At 32.7% G+C, this 21,702-nt stretch overlaps 1 protein-coding gene across 1 annotated transcript; it reads left to right on the forward strand.

Moving 5' to 3' along the window:
• On the forward strand, positions 15,081-15,627 carry LOC18589930. The gene is made up of 2 exons (XM_007015123.2): positions 15,081-15,467; positions 15,591-15,627. The coding sequence occupies exons 1-2, from the start codon at positions 15,149-15,151 to the stop codon at positions 15,611-15,613; spliced, it is 342 nt and encodes a 113-aa protein (XP_007015185.1). The 5' UTR covers positions 15,081-15,148; the 3' UTR covers positions 15,614-15,627.

The raw sequence follows: 21,702 nt of genomic DNA on the forward strand, positions 1-21,702 counted from the left end.
AAAAGGCAAAAGAGTTTGTTCGTAGTGTTTTATTGCGATAGAAAAAGAAAACAAATATCCAACTCAATCAAGATGTATTGATCAATTTGATTAGCTAATTTTATTCAAGTACCTAAAATTCTAGAAATGATTAAAAGTAAAACTAAGTGACTAATCTAAACTAGCAATTGCAAACCAAAATTGATGTAAAAGCAATGGAGTAAAAGCCTAGGATTATGGGTTCAATTAGTATTTCATTTGGATGCATGATTGGCTAATTACTTACTTCAATGGAAAATTGATGCTAGTCTAGAATCCTCGAGTATATACGATTCTCCGTCGAGATATAATACAATGGCCTAACTTAATTAAATCTCTATATAACTATAGTAATTTAACTAAGCCAAGTTCCTAAGGTATAGGTTCTAACTATTGACCATATATGGCAAATACGTGTATATCTACCTTACTTGCGAAGCAACCACTCAATTCTCAAGTGTAATGAACATATATTACCCAAATTAAGGTCTATTCAGACTAACTTTCTTAAGTATCATCTAAAAACCTAAACTCATTTCATCGGTGATAAGGCAATAAAATGGAAAATAAATTCAAATTTGAATAAACATCAATATTTCCATAAAAAAGTATGTAATAGCCAAGCACAATATCCAAACTACATACTAACATCCACCATAACCCTAGAAATAGAAATCTAGCTCAACAAAACCATAGGAACATTCAACATCTCAGAAAAATAAAGCATTTTTACAAAGAAAGATAGAGAGAGAAAATCAAATCTAGTGAGAGAAAGTATTTGGTGTAGCATTTGCAGCTCAATCTTCAAAGATTTCCTCCTCTTTTCTTATCTTTTTCCAAAGCTTTTCTTTCCCCAAAATGGCGTCTGCTCAACCCTTTTTTCCAGAGTAAAAAACCTGTTTTTATACCCTTAAAATGGCCCTAAAAAATTAAAAGATTGGATGGTGCAGATTTAAGAAGGTACGTGTCAGCACCGCAGCGCCAAGAGGCTGGCACCGCAGCACTGACTTCTCTGTTTGATGCTGAGTCTGGGCTGAACAGGGGCGGCACTATAATGCTGGCCCTCAGAGGCTATGGGGCTGCCTTGTTTGCCAGCTGTTGTGCCGTTTGCAATAGTCCTTCAACTTCCAATGCAAATTGGACCATGATTCGATCAGAATTTGGTGAAGTGCTAAATATCAAAGTAGTAGTTCTTACTTTTAGCTTTCCAATTATTTAAAAATCTTATTGATCAGACTTCTATAGCTCAAGTTACACTCAAATTACTGCAGTATGGTCAGAGATCTCCTTAAGCATCTATTCACAATTCTTTGCCATTTAAACCCCACATGCTTGCACAGCTTCAATACAAATGACTAAATCAGTAGAGGTTAAAAATAGGACTTTTATACTGAAAATAAGCTAAAAGAACTCAACTAAAAATACTCAAACACGCATTAAGCTAATTAATAAAAAGATGTAAAAACTACCTAAAAATTGACTAAAAAGTAAAAGGACTTCATTCTTTTTATGCTCAACAAAGTGCAAGATAACTCTATAAAATAGAGTTATCACACCCCCCCCCCCCCAAACTTAACATTTTGCTAGTCCTCAAGAAAAACTCTAAAACAAAGAAAGAAACATGAACATCGAAAACATTGAACTATAAATCGGCTGCACCAATCCAAAGATCACTTTTAATTCCTTGTAAGTCATTTATTTCCTCAACATCCTATGCAAAGTATAAATATTATTCAAGTTTACATTTCACGAAATTGCAAGCTCATTTTCAAATGGAACCTCATGTGTGTATGTGTAGTTTCATGCAATGAAAATCATGCCATTTGATAAGTTTATGCTTATGCAAAAATTTAAATTAGTCAAGAGTTTCATATGTTTGCTCTTCATCTCTTTCTCCACTACTGTAGACTAACAATTACTCAAGGATCCTTAGGACTTTACAAAGCTTGTAATGTAAGGCTAGGGTCAAGGTAAGATTTAGCAAAAAATGTAGCTCAAATCACCTTAGCACATAATCATTCCAGGACCTATAATGAGGTTTATTTCGTATTCCTCCCAATCACCTTTTTCTTTCTTCAACCTTCTCATTCATCAAACACTTTATTCTTTTTTATTTTCATCTTTTTCTTCTTTTTCTTTCATTCACAATTTAACACCCCCAAACTTATTTCCTTTTATTTTAGGTAGTGGGGTGAATCCTACATGACTTTTTGAATTTTTCTCCACTGCCACCTTTTCTACTTCTATCTTCATTTCTAGCTAACTACACTCCCTAAAATGAATTATGTACTTAAGAGTGATGAGTGTTAAAGTGGAAATTTATTTTATGGTTAAGGCTTATTTACTATGTGTTTAATCAAAGAAAAGGAGAAAATTTAGGCTAAAAAAAGATGATAAGGATAATAGTATAGAAGGGTAGGCTTGAAAAGCTCAAACGATCCACAAATGGCCTAAGTAATTTCCTTAACTAAGTGTAATCTAGGATTTCGGGTTAAGAGAAACTCAAACAAATTCTAGAACTCAAGACTTTATTCAAAAATTTATACTTACATAAACATTCGCAAAATGAACACAATTATTCAAAGCAAGAAACAAGTGCTCAATATGGTGGAAATTTACATTCTACAATGATGCTCAACAACAAAGTTCAACATAATACTCAAACAATATTTACATTTACTCGGAGCACAAGAAAACAAGACAACTATTTTTCTTCATTGGATAAGCAAATCAAAGCAATGGATGCAACTAATCATCATAGCCAACATTTTCAGAGAAAACAAACTTGCTAAACTTTAAAACTATACAACTTACTCAAATTGAAACTAATAACATGAAATGGAAAAATAAAAAGCACAGTTTAAAATTTTAAACTTACCCCTTAAACTTAAAACTAAAATTGTCCTCAATGTTACTAAACACTAAGGAAAGAAACCTCCCCTAGTCTCACTTTTCCTCCTCCTCATCATTATCCTTGTCAGTGTTAGGATCCTCCGGCATTGATGGAAAGCTGGTCATATCCATCTTCATGTGAACTATGCAAGCACGAAGCATTTGCTCAAATGATCGTGTACACTCTGCCTAATATGCCATGTGACATTCTATATGCTCCAGTCTTTGTGGTATGGTGAGATTTGGAGTTCATGGAGGAAGTCTTGGTGCGAAGGATGAACTCCCACCAGCAACAAAGTGATCTTGAGCTTGAACCTATGAATGATACTCGGGTCCAATGGTGCTTTGGATGCAACAGTTCTTCATCACTGGACCAATGTACGCCCACTTGCATACACAAGGTCGTGATGAGTGATGGATACCACAAGCCCTCCCTAGCTGAAGTAGCAATGTAAATGATGTTTCAAAAATTAACTGACCCACATTAATGGACTTACCTGTGACGATGGCATAGAGCAAACTGCTCTATCCTTGGTGGCGTTGCTCAAAAGCTTTACCAAAAACATTTGGCTGTGAGGAAGTGATACCAAACCTTTAAAAGTTTATTTGTTGCACTAGCCTTGAATGAGATCGATACCCTTTTAGTGATTTTTCATTGGGCGTCAGGTTCGCAAAGCAAGTTGATGACCTCATCCAAATTCACATTACCATTCAAATATTGGATACTCGTCATTGTCAATCTCAAGTAAATTCTAAAACTAGTTAGTGGTGTGGCTATCAAAATGCACTTGCTTACCTTTACAAAATGTAATACCATTCTCATGCTCATAAGCATTAGCGTAAAATTTATGCACCATTGGCAATACTATCACTTCAAGATGACCAAAAGGTTTCCCATTGTCGCTCTTCAATTCTTCTTACAATATCTCCAAAACAAACATTGGGTACATTAATTCCTCTATATGGTACCAATGGTTTTAGCAACAATGACTGAGTATGGCATGAATATGGCTCAACTAGAACAAACTTTGACCTATCATAAGCATTGTTGCTAGTCCTAGCCTTTTTGGTGTCATAATTATTCTATTCTCAAAATTCGACTTAATACCACAATTTGCAATTTGCACCACAAATCACCAAAAATTATCAACAATTATCTCAAAAAACTTAATTCTCTCCACCAATTACTTTAACAATTTAAATACGACCAAAAATAACCCACTCCATATAATTCTCAATAAAATTCTCTATTCACTATTACCAATAATCCAATTCTCAAAATTTACCACATAAATCACCAACACTTCAACCACAAAACAACATAATAGCAACAATATTGAAAACCCATCATCAAGTACCAACCAAACTCTTTCAACATAAGCAATATTCTCAAAAACAAAAATTCATGCAGACTAGGCACTTACATGAGAAAAAATCTACACTTTGATGGAAAAAAAAGCTGGTAAAAATCCTTGAATCTTGTGTTTTTATGGAAGAAACTTGAGTTTTTGGAAGGTTTTGTGAATGGGTTTGGTGGAGGGGGAAGTGAGAAATTTATAGCTAGGGTTTTAATGGGAGAGGAAAAGAGAGAGAGAAAGAAGAGGCTTTAAATATTTGAAAAAGCCTTGACCTAATACCACGATGTTGGCCCTTTGGCATCACAGTGATGGGCTTGCTGGACAAAATAACACAACATCTATGGCATCACGGCGCTAGGTGCCTGGTGTGGCAACGCTTGGGATACTACCCCTTTTTTTTTTCAAAAGCATTGTTGCAGCGTCGCAGTGTTGATGAGCCAGCACTGCGATGCTAAGCTTGTTATTTCCATTTCTTCTTTTCTTCACTTCTCACCTTTTTGCATTTTTCTTTACACTAAATGGAGGCAAAATGATATAGAACCTACAAAACGAAAATAAAACATAAATCAATCACTAAAATTTGAAAAATTAACATCTAATAACTAAAATTCAAAAATTTTAAAAGACATAAAAGAAACATTAAATGTTTGAACACTTGGGTTGCCTCTCACAAAGAGCTTTTTTATAGTGACTAACTTGACTCTCTTCAAGCTCAGTTTGGGTTGGCAAGACTGATGGAAGAACGTTTTTGATCAACATTACTTCCCCAATAGTGCTTCAATTGTTGCCTATTCACCTTAAATTTTTCATTCATTGAACCATCTATAACTTACACGACACTATATGGAAACACTCTTGAAATGAGAAAAGGTCTTGACCACCGTGATTTTAACTTGCTTAGGCATAACTTCAATTGAGAGTTAAACAACAATAAATATTGACCTAGCTTAAAACAACACTCCACAATTCTCTCATCATGCCATTTCTTAGTCTTTTCCTTGTAGATCTTGGTATTTTCATAAGCCTTCAATCTAAACTCATCCAATTCATTCAATTGCAACAAACGCCTCTCACTAGCCACTTCTAAATCAAAATTCAACTTCTTAATGGTCTAACAAGCATGGCGTTCAAGTTTCACCGAAAGGTGACATGCCTTTCCAAAAACCAATCTATAAAGAGACATATCTATTGAAGTTTTGTAGGCAGTCTTATACGCCCAAAGTGCATCATCCAACCTTTTTGCTCAATCCTTCCTTAATGAGGATGCAACCTTTTCCAAAATCCTCTTGATTTCCCAATTAAAGACATCGACTTGTCCACTTGTTTGTGGATGATAAGCAGTCACAACCTTGTGTGTCACTCCCTATTTAGCAAAAAAAACTGTAAAATACTTGTGCAAAAATTATTGCCTTCATCACTCAATATTGCTCGTGGTGTGCCGAATCTAGTGAAGATGTTTTTCCTCAAGAATCTCAACACAACTTTTGCATCATTTGTAAGCATTTTCGTAGCTTCTACCCACTTAGACACATAATCCATAGCCAACAGGATATAATGATTTTTGAAGGAAGAAATGAAAAGCCTTTTAAAGTCTATACCCTAAACAAAAAAAATTTCCACTTCAAGGATATTGGTAAGTGGCATTTCATGCCTCCTTAAAATATTGCCCACTCATTGACACCTGCACAATGCAAAACAAAATTGTAAGCATCTTTGTAATGGCTCCTAGTGAAATACTTGTAAAATCTTATAAACTCTTTATAGGGAGTGAGCAGTCGGTGAATTGTTAGGCTACCTCATTGGTAAAGGTATGTTTGTTGCGAATCATCTAAGGCTACGTTTATGGCCCGACGATGGCTTATCTTCATCCCTTTGTACTTATTTCAATATTAATAAAACATTTTTCTTTATGTGGCTCTAGTAGTTGCTTATAGGCATTCGGTATGCCCTATGATTTCGACGTGAGTTATCTTAATCTAATTTGTTACTATAATTTATGTTTGTTCAAATATAAACAGGTTATTGGCTGGCTTGTGTGGAAGCATCCACTCAAGCACCGTACAGGCTATCGCATACTTCAGCAAATAAGCATAGTTCGTGACATACAGCGTAGTCAGTAGCATAACACATAAATTCAAAATGGAGACTTCAATCCAAAACTTCATGAGAGGTGTAGATATCAATTTCTTTTTCAATTCTAAAAATGCAGCATGGCATGCCTCATCAAAATTAAAAATGACATCTTTCTCTAAGAGATTGCACAAATGTTTAGAAATATTAAAAAAACCCTTAATGAACCTCTTATAAAACCCAGCATGTCTTAAGAAACTTTCAATATCTTTTACTAAAGTTGGTGGCGAAAGCTTTTCTATTGTCTCAATTTTTGCCTTCTCCGCCTCCAAGCCTCTACTTGAAACTTTGTGACCGAGTACAATACCTTCTTGCACCATAAAGTGATATTTCTCCCAATTCAGCACTAAGTTTAGTTCTTCACACCGTTTGAGGACCTTAGCACGATTCAAAAGACAATAATCAAAATTATTACAAAAAACAGAGAAAGCATCCATAAATACCTCAAGACATTGCTCAACCATATCAGAAAATATAGGCATCATGCATCTTTGAGAAGTTGTATGTGTATTGCAGAGTTTAAAAGGCATCCCCCTAAAGGCAAAAGTGCCATAAGGGCACATAAAAGTAGTCCTCTCTTGATCTCCAAGAGCTATTGCTATTTGATTGTATCCAGAATACCCATCCAAGAAATAATAAAACTCCTTACTAGCTAGTTTGTCTAACATTTGATCAATAAATGATAAAGAAAAATGACACTTCCTTGTGGCATTGTTGAACTTAATCCATACATACCCTCCGACTAGTCACTGTCCTTGTGGGAATGATTTCATTGTTGGAATTAGCAACCCTTGTCATCCCATTTTTTTTTTTGGAACACATTGAATTGGGCTCACTTAAGAGCTATTTGAAATGGGGTAAATGATATCGACATCCAACCACTTGATGATCTCTTTTTTCACCACCTCATTCATGATAAGGTTGAGTCTTCTTTGATGCTCAATGGTGGCTCTATTATCCTCCTCCAAAAAAGATCTTGTGCATACATATGGACGGACTAATCCACTTGATGTCAGCAATAGTACATTCTATGGCTCTTTTATACTCCCTCAATACTCTCAAAAGTTTCTCTTCCTACAAGTTAGAAAGTGCAGAAGAAACAACAAGTAGAAAAGTAGATGATGTGCCACATCAACAACCAACACCCATGTGGTGATGTAGCACTACATCTCATCTTGACATGCTGACATGGCAGTGCCTTGTTAGAAATCTGAGCCATCCACTCCTACAACGTCAATGCTGATGTCATCATCTTTAATAGTTAAATTTGATATTGTTTCCAAAATCAAAGGACTAAATTGCTTCGATTTGAGTACAAGGACTAAAATGAACAAAATGCTTGGGTATAGGGACTTGGTGGGTATTTTGACCACTAACAAATCCAATCTAAATATGTTCTTCCCTAAGTGTCAATTGCTGGGATAGAATAATTGCAAATATAAAAATTTTGATCAGTATATTAGTTTATCAAGATCCACTATCAAATTTGATTATTTTTTAGGTTGTGGGTAAAGAAATTACAAATGCAATGAATAAAGATCAATTGTGCCAAAGATTGGAATTTATTGAAGAAGATATTCCCCCATCCGTTGAACCAATAAAGAAGCAAAATCTAAAACAAGGTAAGTGTTCAAACATGATTGATTCTAATACTAATAATATGATTTTAGCTTATGCAAATATGTCAGAAGAAATTATTCCAAAAGCTAGAATAGAAGTTACAACTAAATAAGATATTTATGATTTTTACAATAGTAAGCCAAAGTAGTTGGATTTAGTGTTCGAAGAACTAAAGAACATAAGGATAAGTATGGTAACTAGATAGATAGGGTTTTTTGTTGTTATTGCCAAGGAACTCGAAGAAAGGATAAAAGAGATGATAATGTCAAAAGTCACCATCCAAAAACAAGATTTGTGTGCTTAGCTATATACAAAGTTTCACAATATAAAAATAAATTAAGTGTTACAAATCTTATTGTAGAACATACACAAGCATTAGCTTCTCCTTGTAAGCGTATGTTTCTAAGATTTTGAAAGACAATTAATCTCCATCAAGCTGTTGAACTTGAAATCGTTGATTGCTTTGAAATAGCACTAAAGAAGAGTGTTGGGTTTTTGGCCAGAAAAGTTGGTAGACTCAAGAATCTTGGTTTTACTCTTGAGGACTACTATAATTACTTGTATTCTTAAAAGAACATAAGTAATGAAAGTTGGAGATACTAGTGGTGTCTTAGAGTATCTACAAAATATGCAACATGCTAATTTTTCTTATGCTATACAGGTTGATCTTGATGATTTCATCAAAAATATTTTTTTGACAGATGGCAAAATGAAATTAGATTTTGAATCTTTTGGAGATGTGGTATGTCTTGATACGACATATAGAAAAAATAAAGAGGGTAAACCTTTTGTATTTATTTGTTGGTGTTAATCATCATAAGCAAAGTGTTATATTTTGTCACATCCCCACTTCGGGGACATGAACGGTGCAAAGGTCTAAGAGGAAGGGCCCATTCGACCTAAGCAAGCCTCAGCGATAATAGATAGAATTCATATAACAAATTATAATGCCATAGGATGCATCTCCATGTGTGTGTGTGTGTGTGTATTTCAAAATTGAAAGTGCACTGTTTCATGCTCAACATGAAAAACAAAAATAAGTTATAGGCCATCTCGTGGCCAAATCATAAAATATGTAAACTTATTAGAAAGCATAAAACAAAGTATGATAAACCTAACAAACAAACAGATAGAATCAGAATAGATAACGGAGTACAACTTGAATAAAGGGTGACATGTACCGAATGCCTTATCAACCACCTACCACAAAGTAGACGTAGCTCTCTCAAAAGGACGATGAGCGAAGCGGTCTATTGATTTAAAACAAATAAATACAACTTACATGTGTGAGCTAAAAAAACTCCTTGAGAGGATAAGGGAAAGAAGAACAAGCTAAGTAAAAGAGTGTTTACGCAAATATATTTTAATCAAAAAATGTAAACATAAGTTCAAATCTCAAATCTTTTTCATATTTCATCTCAAAACATAATCAAAACTGATTCAAAGATTTTTAAATGAATACAAAATCTCTGATAAGTTTAATTTGTTATAATCAAGCCAAATGTTGTTTAAATCCTTTTAAAAGAGTGAAGATTTCAAAAATAAGTCTTAAGTATCAATACCTCATTCAAGGGTATCGGTACTTATCAAACAGAATGCCTTCCAAGGTGTTATAGTTATAAGATATCGATACTTATACCAAAAGTATCAATACTTTTGACATTGAGAGTTTACTGACTTTCAAGTATCGATACCTTATATTTGAGTATTTCCTTTCAAAGAAAGTATTGATACTTTCAACACATAATGTATTTTTAGGTACTTCCTTAGGCAAATATCGATACTTCATGTAAGAGGTATTGATACCTCGTTCATAAAATTCCAGATTTTAGTCTATAATGGTCCCTTTGGACCTTAAACAAAGTATAACAAACTTCCTTTTATCAAAATTCTCCAATATTAGAAATAAATCATATCAAAAATATAATCAATTATAAATTTTAAAAAATCAATATACAGAGTTGACATAACAACTTTCAATTTCGAGTCCAAGACAAGAAATTTACATTCAAAGCTTTTAAACTTCATTTAGCAAAACAAAACATTTGTGGTAAAAAGAACTAACAAAAACAGAGGATAATGGTACCATCCTCACTATTTGGACATTACAAAAAGTGTCATAACACCAATATAGTTCGATGCATTTATATAGCCACTGACTTCAAATCTGAACAGAGGATAATGGTATTGTCCCTAATATTTGGACATTACAAAGGATGTTGTCATACTAATATAGTCCGATGCATATAGCCACTGACATCATAACAGAACAAATCATTGTGCACAATGGCTAGCATTTACGGTCACAATTACAGGGCCTTAACTTAACAGGCTCCATTAAAACTTATCAAATAGATTTCATTTAAAATTATTAAAACTAAAAATCATTGTATGAACTTTTCCACCTATACAAACAAAAATGTTGAGATATGGATTCAATCGATGTCATCAACTCAAACTCATTTGCCAAAACTAAAGTATCCCTATGCTAGGGTCATTTCAAAACATTGTCCAACATAAGTTTCCAATTCCAAACATAATTTAAATTCACACACAAACATCAAAATTTTGGGATAATAAAATATTCAAGGTGCTTGTTCCCAATGCACAAAACTAAATACATAATAATCATATTTACATATCATATACATATACTTTTCAAACATATTTAAGGCATTCATCAAAAAAGTCTTTCACGTAATTTATACTCAACCAAAACCGGAATGTGACGCTAATCATAAACAAGGCATGTTTAATTATATCAAAATAATTAAAAAGTCATATCTACTCACCAAAGTGAAGAATTTTTTCTCCTCTAGCATTTCCAACGACAAAACTCGTTCAATCTGGTGTAACAACACCTTCAACAGAACTTAACAATGAACAATCATCATAATAACTCCTCATCTTTCCATCAATTTTGTAATATCCCATTTATTATTACAAAAATTTTTTCAATCAATCACAAACCTAAAATTAGTGCCTAAATCTATCCTAACGATGAATTTACAATACAACTAAATTGAGTTCTTTATCTTTGATATTTGGATTACCACACCTTGTTTTTCTCATCAACGTTTGGCTGCTCTTTACTGTACTATCTTTTAGTTCATTTCGTAGGTAGGGCTCTCCTCAGGTTTTTTCTTTTGTCTTTGATCTTTTGTAACAAAGAGTACCTCTCATCTGTTATCTGCAATTGTTGTTCCTATGGCTGATAGGCCTTCTTTTGTACCTTCTAATTAATTAATTTTAATGAATGGATTAGCCAAAAAAAAACTTGAGTTCTTTGTAATCTTACCTTTGTGAGCTTGTAGGAATCAAAACCAACCCAAAACCTAGAGTTTTATAGAGAGAAATGGATTTTTAGAAAATGTTCAAGTCTAGAATTCAAAACCTAAAGATTTGATGTTTAGCAAGTTGTAATCTTACCTCTAAAACATTCAGAAACAAAAATTTGAAATCCAAGTTTATTTGGTGAGAACATGAGAGAGAATGATGAGAAAGAGTAATGAAAGAAGAAAGAGAAGAAGGGCTAAGAGAGATGAGAAAAAAGAGTGAGAAAATAAAACAAAGTTGTGGAGTTTCTAAAAGGGTTTAGGGAAATAAATGATTTGTGAAAAGACCATTTAACTCTTATTTTTTTTGTAATCTTGGGCAATGGTATCAATGCCTAGGGCATTAGTATCTATACTTTTCCTTTTTGGGCAAAGGTATCGATATTCACAAAGTAAGTATTGATACTTGTTCATCATAAAGCCTTTTTGGGTTTCAAGTATCAATATATCATTCAAAGGTATTGATACTTTCCTAATAAAATGCCATTTTGAGTTTAAAACAATACCAATTGACTCTCTTTATGTCTTATCTTTCAAATAGACTTAGTGGTTTTATAAAATGTGTGTTTTCTAGGCTATGAACAATAAAAAATTTAAGCGGAAAACATTTAATCTATAGCTCACCAAGCTAAATTACATTTCTATTCTTAAATCAAAATTGGGGGTTTCACATATTTGGTGTAGCATTTTTGTATGATGAAACATGTGATACTTTTATGTGATTGTTTGATTCATTTTTGAAAGCAATGTAAAGGAAAAAGTCAATTACGGTTCTTACAAATTAGGTCACTGCAATGACGAAAGCACTTACTTCACAATAGCCTAAAACATATCATCGTTTGTGTGAATGGCATATGTATCAAAATGCAACGAAACACCTCAATCATGCATTCAAGAGATTTAGTAGTTTTGTTAAAGATTTTAGTAGTTGTGTTTATGATCATGATGAAAAGAAAGATTTTCTAAATGCATGGGATTATATGCTTGCGAAATACAATTTAGAGGACAATAATTGGTTGCAAAGACAATTTGAGTTGAAGAAAAAATGGGCTTTGGTTTATGGACGACAAACTTTTTATGCAGATATGTCCACTACTCAAAGAAGTGAGAGTATGTATAACCAAATAGAAAATTACATTGGTTATAATTATGATTCATTACAGTTTCTCATCACTTTTAGAGACTATTGGTTGATAAATACTATAAGGATTACCTCCAAAAAGAAAAGTGCCATTATCTCCAATTACTAACACCGTTGGGGTATTAGAATCGTGGCACCAATTAGGGCAAGGGAGCAGGGGATTTCCATTTTAAAAGAGTCTTTGCTTTTGGAGGTAATTCTCATATCATCTATCAACCAATTATCCATGAAAGTGATGCAAAAAATGTAAGAAATTGTAATTATAACCAATGTAATTTCTTATTTGGTTATTCATACTCTCACTTTTTTGAGTAATGGACATATTTGCATAAAAAGTTTGTAGTCCATAAACCAAATCCCATTTCTCTTTCAACTTAAATTTTCTTTTCAGCCAACTATTGTCCTCCAATGCAATCATATGATCCCATGCATTTAGAAAAATCTTCTTCCTCTCCATCATGATCAAAAGCACAACTCCTAAAATCTTTAACAAAGCTACTAAATCTCTCAAATGCATCATTGAGATGTTTCGCTGCATCTTGATACATATGTCACAAACACAAACGATGATATGTTTCAGGCTATTGTGAAGCAAGTGCTTTCGTCATTGTAGCATCTTGACCTATAAGAATTGTCATTGGCTTTTTCCCTAACGTTACTTTCACAAATAAATAAAACAATCACATAAAAATATCACATGTTTCATCATACAACAATGATGCACCAAATATAACGCTTTGCTTATGATGATTAACACCAACAATAATGCAAAAAGTCTACCCTCTTTATTTCTTCAATATGTTGTATCGAAACATACCTCATCTCTAAAAAATTCATAATCTAATTTCATCCTACCATTTGTCCAAAAAATATTTGTGATGAGATCATCAAGATCAACTTGTATAGCATAAGAAAAATTAGGATCATCATGTTGCATATTTTGTAGATACTCCAAGACATGACCAATATCTCCAACTTTCATTGCTTCTGTTCTCTTAGAATGCAAGTAATTATTGTAGTTCTCGGGAATAAAACCAAAATTCTCAAGTCCACCAATTTTTCTTGCCAAAGACCCAACACTCTCCTTTGGTGCTATTCTCTAACAATCAGCAATTTTAAGTTTAGCAACTTGACAGTAATTAATCGCCCTTTGAGATCTTAGAAACATACACTTATGAGAAGGAGCTAATGCGTGTGTATGTTCTATAATAAAATTTGTAACAAGTAATTTACCATTGTATCATAAAACTTTTAATACAACTAAGCACCCAAATCTTGTTTCTAGACAATGACTTTTGATATCATTATCTCTCTTATCCTTTATTTGAGTTCTTAGCAAGAACAACGAAAAACCTTATCTGCCCAGTTACCATACTTATCCTTATGTCCTTTAGTTCTTCGAATACTAAATCCAACTTCTTTAGTATATCTATTGTAAAAATCATAAATATCTTGTTCCCTTTCAAATTCCATTCCAACTTTTGAAATAATTTCTTCTAATATATTTGCATGAGCTAAAATCATAATACTAATATTTGAATCGATCTTGTTTGAACACTTATCTTGTTATAAATTTTGTTCCTCTATTGGAATTCAATAAATGGGTTATATCATCTTCGGTAAATTCCAATTTTTTGCATAATTGATCTTTATTCATTGCATTTGTAATTTCTTTATCCATAACTTAAAAAATAAAAAAAAAATCAAATTTGGTAGTTGTCCTTGATAAACTAATATATTGATAAAAAAATTATATATCTGCAATTATTCTATCCCATCAATTGATGCTTAAGAGAAGAACATACTTAGATTGAATTTATTAATTACATGATAATAAACTACCTTTCAATTATTCGAGCAACAGCTAATGATCAAGAACATGTTGTTGAGGACTGAAACAAATCCTTTATAGCAAATAAAAAAAAAAGAAGAAAAAGATTCAAAATAATATTACTTATACCAAGAAAACTGATGAGAAAAAAAAAGTGTGGCTTAATTTGGTGGAGACCCACGTTTAAAGACCAACAAATGAATCTGATTAATTTCCGAAGTCCTTTAAAGAACCACGTTTCACAGTAAAAAGCTGTTGGAAATATACTTTTAATAAAAAGCTACACTAATTACTTTGCTGGAGATATACTTTTAATGGATTTTTTTATTACTGCTATTATGGAAACGTCAGCCATGGTTTTTTTTTTAAAAAAAAAAATAGCCTAGTGCCGTTAATATTTAACACTGTTAAGTAACGTTCTATAACCCAATTAACAATTAAAGAACACTTGGCATTAAATTAGAGAGGGGACACCAATGGGGCACTAACTAGGGCAGGGGGTTTCGATTCACGATTTTCGTTCAAGTTTGTCAGCTAAAAATCAAAGCGTAACTGAAGGAATCAGCATAGGCCAAATATTGGAATACAAGAAATTATTGCTCCACCTAGGAAAAGTTTAAGTGACCTCTCATTCGTGACCATGCACAAATAACTCTGTCAGAAAGAAAAAAAACTTACCTGGACATGCTCATCAATCTGTTTGTCATTTTCCTAAAATATGATGCAACAAATAAGTTACCATAGTATTCCCCAGTCTCTCTCAATTTATACTAAACCAGACCAGACCTTCATCAACAAAATTTCAGAGAAAAAGGCATAGCGAATGGCCTCTGCAAGTTTCCGTTTCTTGACCTTGGCAATCTTGGTAATTGCTGGAACCCTGGTTTTCGGAAACCACGGGGTTTCAGCTGACTGCAAAACTAGTATTCCGAGCCTTATATCCCAATGCTCCAAATATGTTCAAGTGTCAGGGCCAGAAATCCCTCCATCCCAGGGTTGCTGTGATGTGATGAAAGATCTCGACATTCCATGCCTTTGCAACCTTGTTACCCCAGAGGTGGAGAAGCTTGTTAGTATGGAGAAGGTGGTCTTTGTAGCTCGAACCTGTGGCTTGACTCTTGAGCCTGGAATGAAATGTGGAAGTAAGATTTATCATTAGATTATTCGAAAATTCCCATGATTATGTTTTACGTTTTTCCTTCGATTTTTATTTTGAATAAATTTTTGTTTTTCTCATACTTATTTGTTTTGTGTGATTGTTTTAGGTTTCACTGTTCCACCTGCTTGAGGTCCTGCAAAAAATAAAAAGAGAGCTGATGAGAGTTGTAAACTCTATTAGCAAAATGAATATGAATAAGTGAATAAATAATGTTTGTGGCATATATTGCATTTATGCCATTTATGCTAGTTTTTACATGAAAGCTTCAGTTTCTCAAAGCTGAAACCAATGAAGATTTTGTTTGTTTGTTTGTTTGTTTACTATTATTCTATCTCTCCCTCGTTCTTTCTCTGTGGTTTGATATTTGAAGATTGAAATTGGAGGGGAAGCGAAATAGATAATTATAAACAAAATTGAACAATTAAAAGCACATTTGTATGTGTCATTTATATTTATTTTTTTACGCAATCAACAATTGATTTTATTAATATAAAAGATCTTTAACAAATATAAAATCATTAATCAAAATGTGAAAATCACACTTGATCATGATAACATCATAAGAATATAACCACTTTAATATCTAAATTATGAAGACATAAGCCCTGCAAGGTAATCATAAAAAAAAAAAAAAAAGAATCGAATAACACATTCAAACCGAGACTACACGCTTGAAAGTAAAATTATTATAATTATTCTAATTTTTCCATTTGCATCCGGCTAATTTTTAACCTTACTCAAAATCAACGGATTGTCTGTCGCATATAACAGCTTTAATTTGAGTGAAATTCACCCAACGGGTATGAATTCTTGGGAAATTAGGGTTTAGTTTGAATACCCATGGCCAAAAGAACTCATGCTTATCATCCATGACCGTTTGGAAATGTTTAACGCATCATCCATCTGTTAAAAAATTTGAAGGAATTTGACACATCAGTGGTATGTGTGCGTATTTTTAATTTTCAAATTCCTTGGTTCTCATTCTTTTTCTTTTTCTTTTTCTTTTTTCAAATTTATTTTTCTCCTCCCCATCCCTTTCTTTCACACAACTAACACACCACCCTGCCTCTCCTACTTCTTTTCTGTCCAAAAAGTTTCTTACTAAAAATGTCAATGGAAGAATTTAGTGACATCATGTTTATATAGTAAGCAAATTAATTAAGAGGCGTGCAAAAAACTGACAATTTCAATGGCCAATTTGACGCAACCATGGTTTTTCAACCACAAAATTAATTAAGCCTAAGTTGAATAAAGTCATATATATAGCTTTTAGAATTTTTTTTTTTTTTTTAGCTTTTAGAAAGTTATAAGTGCATAAAAGTCTTACAGCGATTTTCGGACTTCATTCCATCGGAAATCTTTTGCTTGATGTAGCAAGTCTAAAGGTTTGAATACTTTATCTTGCTTCAATTGGAACTACGTAATTAAAAGCTTTTCACAGCATATCGTATTCACCGTGTATCAACGTAACTAGATAGAAGAGTTTCACCATGTACTTGGCAATATGTTGACTGAAATATAGCATTATAGTATCTCTATCTTAGTACACTACTTCATCATGTAAAAGTTGTTCTTTGAAAGCATAATAAAAAATTTTAAACTATTTAAGAAAATTTAAATAAGTCTTTATTCTTTTATTATATTCAATCAAGTTTTTATATTTTTATTTTTTGAACCAAATAAGCACTTATACTTTTATTTTGAGTCAAATTATTTTTTATAAGTAATAGTTGACTTAATCAAAATATCACTAGTCATTCTATATCACATGGTGCTAATGTAACATACTGAAAAGTCATAATTAATATAATTAATGATAACATGTCATATTAACATATTATAATTAATAATGACGTGATATAATGACATGATCATGTGACATTTTTCTCCATTCACATCAATGTTACATCAATGTTATGTGAATATAAAATGGTAAGTAGCATTTTAATTAATAAAAATTAATCAACTATTAGTTATAAGGGGTTTATCCAAAATAAAATATTAAATGCAACAAAAGATTAAGAGATTATTTGAATTTTTTAATTAATTTAAAGGCTTTTTCGAACATTATGCCTTCTTTGAAAATGTTTGATTAATTAATTATTTCATGACACTTGGTAAAATTTGATTGACACACAACAATATAGCTGGAAACTTCCTCCTTTCACAAGATGTAAGGTCCAGATTTAAATTATTGATACTATTTCTATCAAAAAATATCTGTGTTTATATATATATATATATATATATATGTATGAGAGACAAATTTTTTAACCCTCAAAATAAAGTGTTTTTGAAAATAATTCTCTTTTTAATTTTAACTGTTTTTAATCAAGAGAAAAGATTTTTGAAGAAAATTACCCTTAATAAAACTCCTCATATTCAATGATACAAAAGTGCAAAAGCTAACAAAAAAATTTAATTTATAAAAAAAAATGGTGAAAAAGAAGAAAGAAGGGTCATCATCATAATCATCCTCTCACACACATAAACAGACAACTAGAGAAAAAGAACAAGAGAAGTAGAGACAAAGCTATTTTGGTTTTCAATGAGTCTTTTATTTTTTTTTCTTTTGTTTTTTTTTTTTGTTGGTGGGGTTGCTGCTGAAGGATCTCAAAGCCTTAATAGCTGCAGCCATTAGGATGTACTAGTGGTATGTAGGTGCTACAAGAGCTCCGACAAAAGGACCAACCCAGAAAACCCAAAAAAAATATTATTACATGTCATGTTGAAAAAAAAATTGTTACACTCCATGTTTAAGGTATTTAACTTCAAGAGTTTATTTCTTAATGAAATACAAAAATAAAAACCAAGTTACATGTCATGTTTAAAAAATAATATTGTTACATGTCATGTTCAAAAAATTGTGAAGGAGAGAAATCAAGAAGGAAAAATTGTGATAAATAGTTTAATTCATCTAAAATGGCTTCAAAAGTATTTTTATCAAATCATGAAAAAAATTGAAATTAAAGCTATTTTAAAATGATCTTACAAAGTTAAACATTTCTCACAATTTTCTCTATAAATGACTTAATATATGTCACAAAAAAAGCAATAAAAAAAAAAGATAAAGGTCATGCATGCATGCCGTTCGAACAGAGCCCTAATTCTCTCATCTCTGTCTAACCTTGTGATTACAATGAAATGTAGGTTGATCCCTAATTCCTTCCTCACTCTCATCTTTCCACACTTCATAAATCTTTTTATAGGCCCAACACTAATTCTACCAAGCAAAATAGCACCAAAATATTGGGGCCCGATAATATGGCAGTTTTGGGTCCTAGCTAGGTTTCATTCCGCTGCCACGAAAGTAAAATTTATTTGGAAACTTACAATAAATGCTTGTATAACCTCCCTTAAGCCAGAGCAGGAGAGGCTTCTTGGATTTTTAAGACCGAGCTCCAAAGAACCAGTACGCCAAAAAGAGCTAAAAGGTTGTCCTCTGCTAGAACCTCTGCCAACGCGGATGGTTGAAGACCCTGCCAATTTCCAGCAAAGAGGAGACTGGGTAAGCCAGAACCTTCCTTTCAAGAAAAGAAAGCCCATCGTGAAGAATATACAGTGTTTCTCTGATCTCAAACAATAAACCAGGCGGGGGAAAGAGCAGGTGCATAGAGAAGCGCTTGCGTACAGTCTATGCTTTTCTAAAATTTCTCTGAAACTGTCCACTCTAAATGATTGGTTCTATGATGATAAGATGCAGCTTGCAACAACGGTCAACTATCACAAAATATTTCAGCTTAGAACAGGCGAGGGAAGTTTTACATTTTGGATTTTTTTTTTTTTTGTAAGAAGTGACTTTCTTTCAAAACCTTTCAAAACTAATTTTTTTATGAAAAAGCATATTTATTAGTTTCGAAAATCGATATACCGTTCTAAGTCTCTTGTTTAATTGACAAGAGACTTTCTATGATGTAAGAGTCTAATATAAGTAAAGAAAACTTGTACAATTACAAAAGACAATTATTGCTCAAAAAGCGATTTTGCTCCAAATCCAATCTAACTGCCTCAAAAGATACATCACTACTTGCTGCCCCCACAACAAAAACTTGGGCTTTGATCAGTTCAAAATAATATCCATGTAAACCTGATCAAACAATTATAATTACAATACCACTTGCCCACATATTCCTATTTCAATTCACAAGAGCCATTTCTTTGCAATCCTTTTGCTCACATCATGTGCAATATCACAAGTCCCTGCAAGCTATCCAAGAATCATGTCTTCAAAGCACACACATGGACAGCATATAACTCAGCCTTATGAATCTCCTTTCAAAGACCAGTAAGGGGACATTCAACACACAAATCACATTAAAAACACAGCCTTCATTGGTTTATGAGCATACTTGTAATGGGAAACAATGGCGGAGGCAATGACAAAGTGCAGGGGTTTTGGATGCCTGCTTTTTGTGGTTTATTGGGCTGTGATTATATTGCGGTTCGTGTGTTGATTGTCCCTTTGCTGTTCTTGAAAGGAGAGTCATAAGGCTGAGTTTTTTGCTGTCCGTGTGTGTGTGTTTGGAAGACATGATTCTTGGAGAGCTTGTAGGGACTTGTGATATTGCACATGATGTGAGCAAAATGATTGCAAAGAAATGGCCCTTGTGATTTGCGATAGGAATATGTAGGAATGTACTTTTGTAATTATAATTGTTTCATTAGGTGGACATGGGTATTTTTATAAACTGATTTGTGCCCAAGTTTTTGTTTTAAGGGCAGTAAGTTGTAATTTATTTTTTGAATCAGCTAAATAGGATTTTGAGATAAATCGTTAATAATTTTTTGAGTGGTAATTGGTTTTTGTAACTGTACAGGTTTTCTTTGTTCATACCAAATCCTTAGGTGATAGGAAATCTCCTACCCTGAGACTTAGAATGACACGTTATTTCTCAATACTAATAAATATGCTATTTAAAATAAAAAAAAGAAAAACAGCACAACAAACCACAAAAATCAGGCATCAAAAACCCCTGCACTTTATCATTGACTCCGCCATTGTTTCCCATCACAAGTATACTCATAGTCCATTAATATTATAAAGGAGAAAAGAAAAAAAGGAAGGAAAAATGGAGAAAAAAAAAGAACAAGAAAAATAATTTTAAAATTTGAATATAGAAGGAATTGAACCTAGACCTTTGAAGGTTAATTTAAGTTTCATAAACTACTCCAAACAAACTCATTTTATTTTTATAGGGATGGCAAAATTAGATATTTTAAATCTTATACACATAAAAATAAAAAATAAAAATTAAAAACTAAGGAGTGGCGACCGCCAAATCGACCACCTCTCTTCCTCTGTCATAGTTTACAATATGATTTCATTATTTTAAAGGTATTGATGACTTAGCTAAAAGATTTATTAAACCCGTCAAGTTGATTATATGTGACGAGATATTCATTTTGAAATCTACTACATTTGAACTGAATTATGGTAAAATTTTAAAATTTTGGATGGTTTTTACCTTATAAATATATAGAAGAGCATCACAAATTCTATAAATGATTGTTATTTTTCTTTTGTCATCAAGCTTCATAGCGCGTTAAGATGAGCGATGTTGGCTTTTAAGAACGACAATCGGGGGCCTTGAGCAACACAAATTGCAGGAAAACTTGCGTGCAGCAGCGGTGTCCCATGTGAAAATGTGGAGATTGGTGACATTGATCTTTCTTACACCGAAACTGTAAACCCTGCTACATCTAAAATTTCTGGCAAACAAAATCCCCTGATTTTGTAACATCCCTGTTTAAGGAATATCCTAATTTATGCCAAATGGGCCTCTTGCACTGAAAATGGCTTGTATTTATAAAAGGCGACATTTAGGATTCTCCGATATGCCATTGGAGTTGCAGTTTGAAACTGAAATGAATGATTAGGCAGGTTTAGTATCTGTTTGTAACGGATAGAGGATTGTTTTGTAATGTTTCATAAATTATGAAGTCTCATCATTGTATTCAATTCATGCAGTGAATATTCAGAATTCCATCACAACTTTTTCTCTTTTTGGTGGTGATTCATTGATATATACGAAAGGGATACAGCCAACATAAAAAACAAATTTGTTAGATAATTTCCAGAATACTGGTTGAAAGCAACAACAAAGGGACAGATCGAGCAGCAACATGGAACAAGGCATACCAAGGATTCTCTTGAAACAAACAGAAGAACATAGAGACAGAACTATTATCACAATTTATGTCCAAATGAAAGCCTCAGT

This window comes from Theobroma cacao, chromosome 9 (assembly GCF_000208745.1).
Source record: "Theobroma cacao cultivar B97-61/B2 chromosome 9, Criollo_cocoa_genome_V2, whole genome shotgun sequence".
Lineage (NCBI taxonomy): Eukaryota > Viridiplantae > Streptophyta > Magnoliopsida > Malvales > Malvaceae > Theobroma > Theobroma cacao.

Bases quoted from the DNA above. Each gene is read 5' to 3' on its own strand.
- LOC18589930 (XM_007015123.2), top strand. From the start codon at position 15,149: ATGGCCTCTGCAAGTTTCCGTTTCTTGACCTTGGCAATCTTGGTAATT. The intron at 15,468-15,590 runs GTAAGATTTATC...TGATTGTTTTAG, and splicing joins GCCTGGAATGAAATGTGGAA to GTTTCACTGTTCCACCTGCT.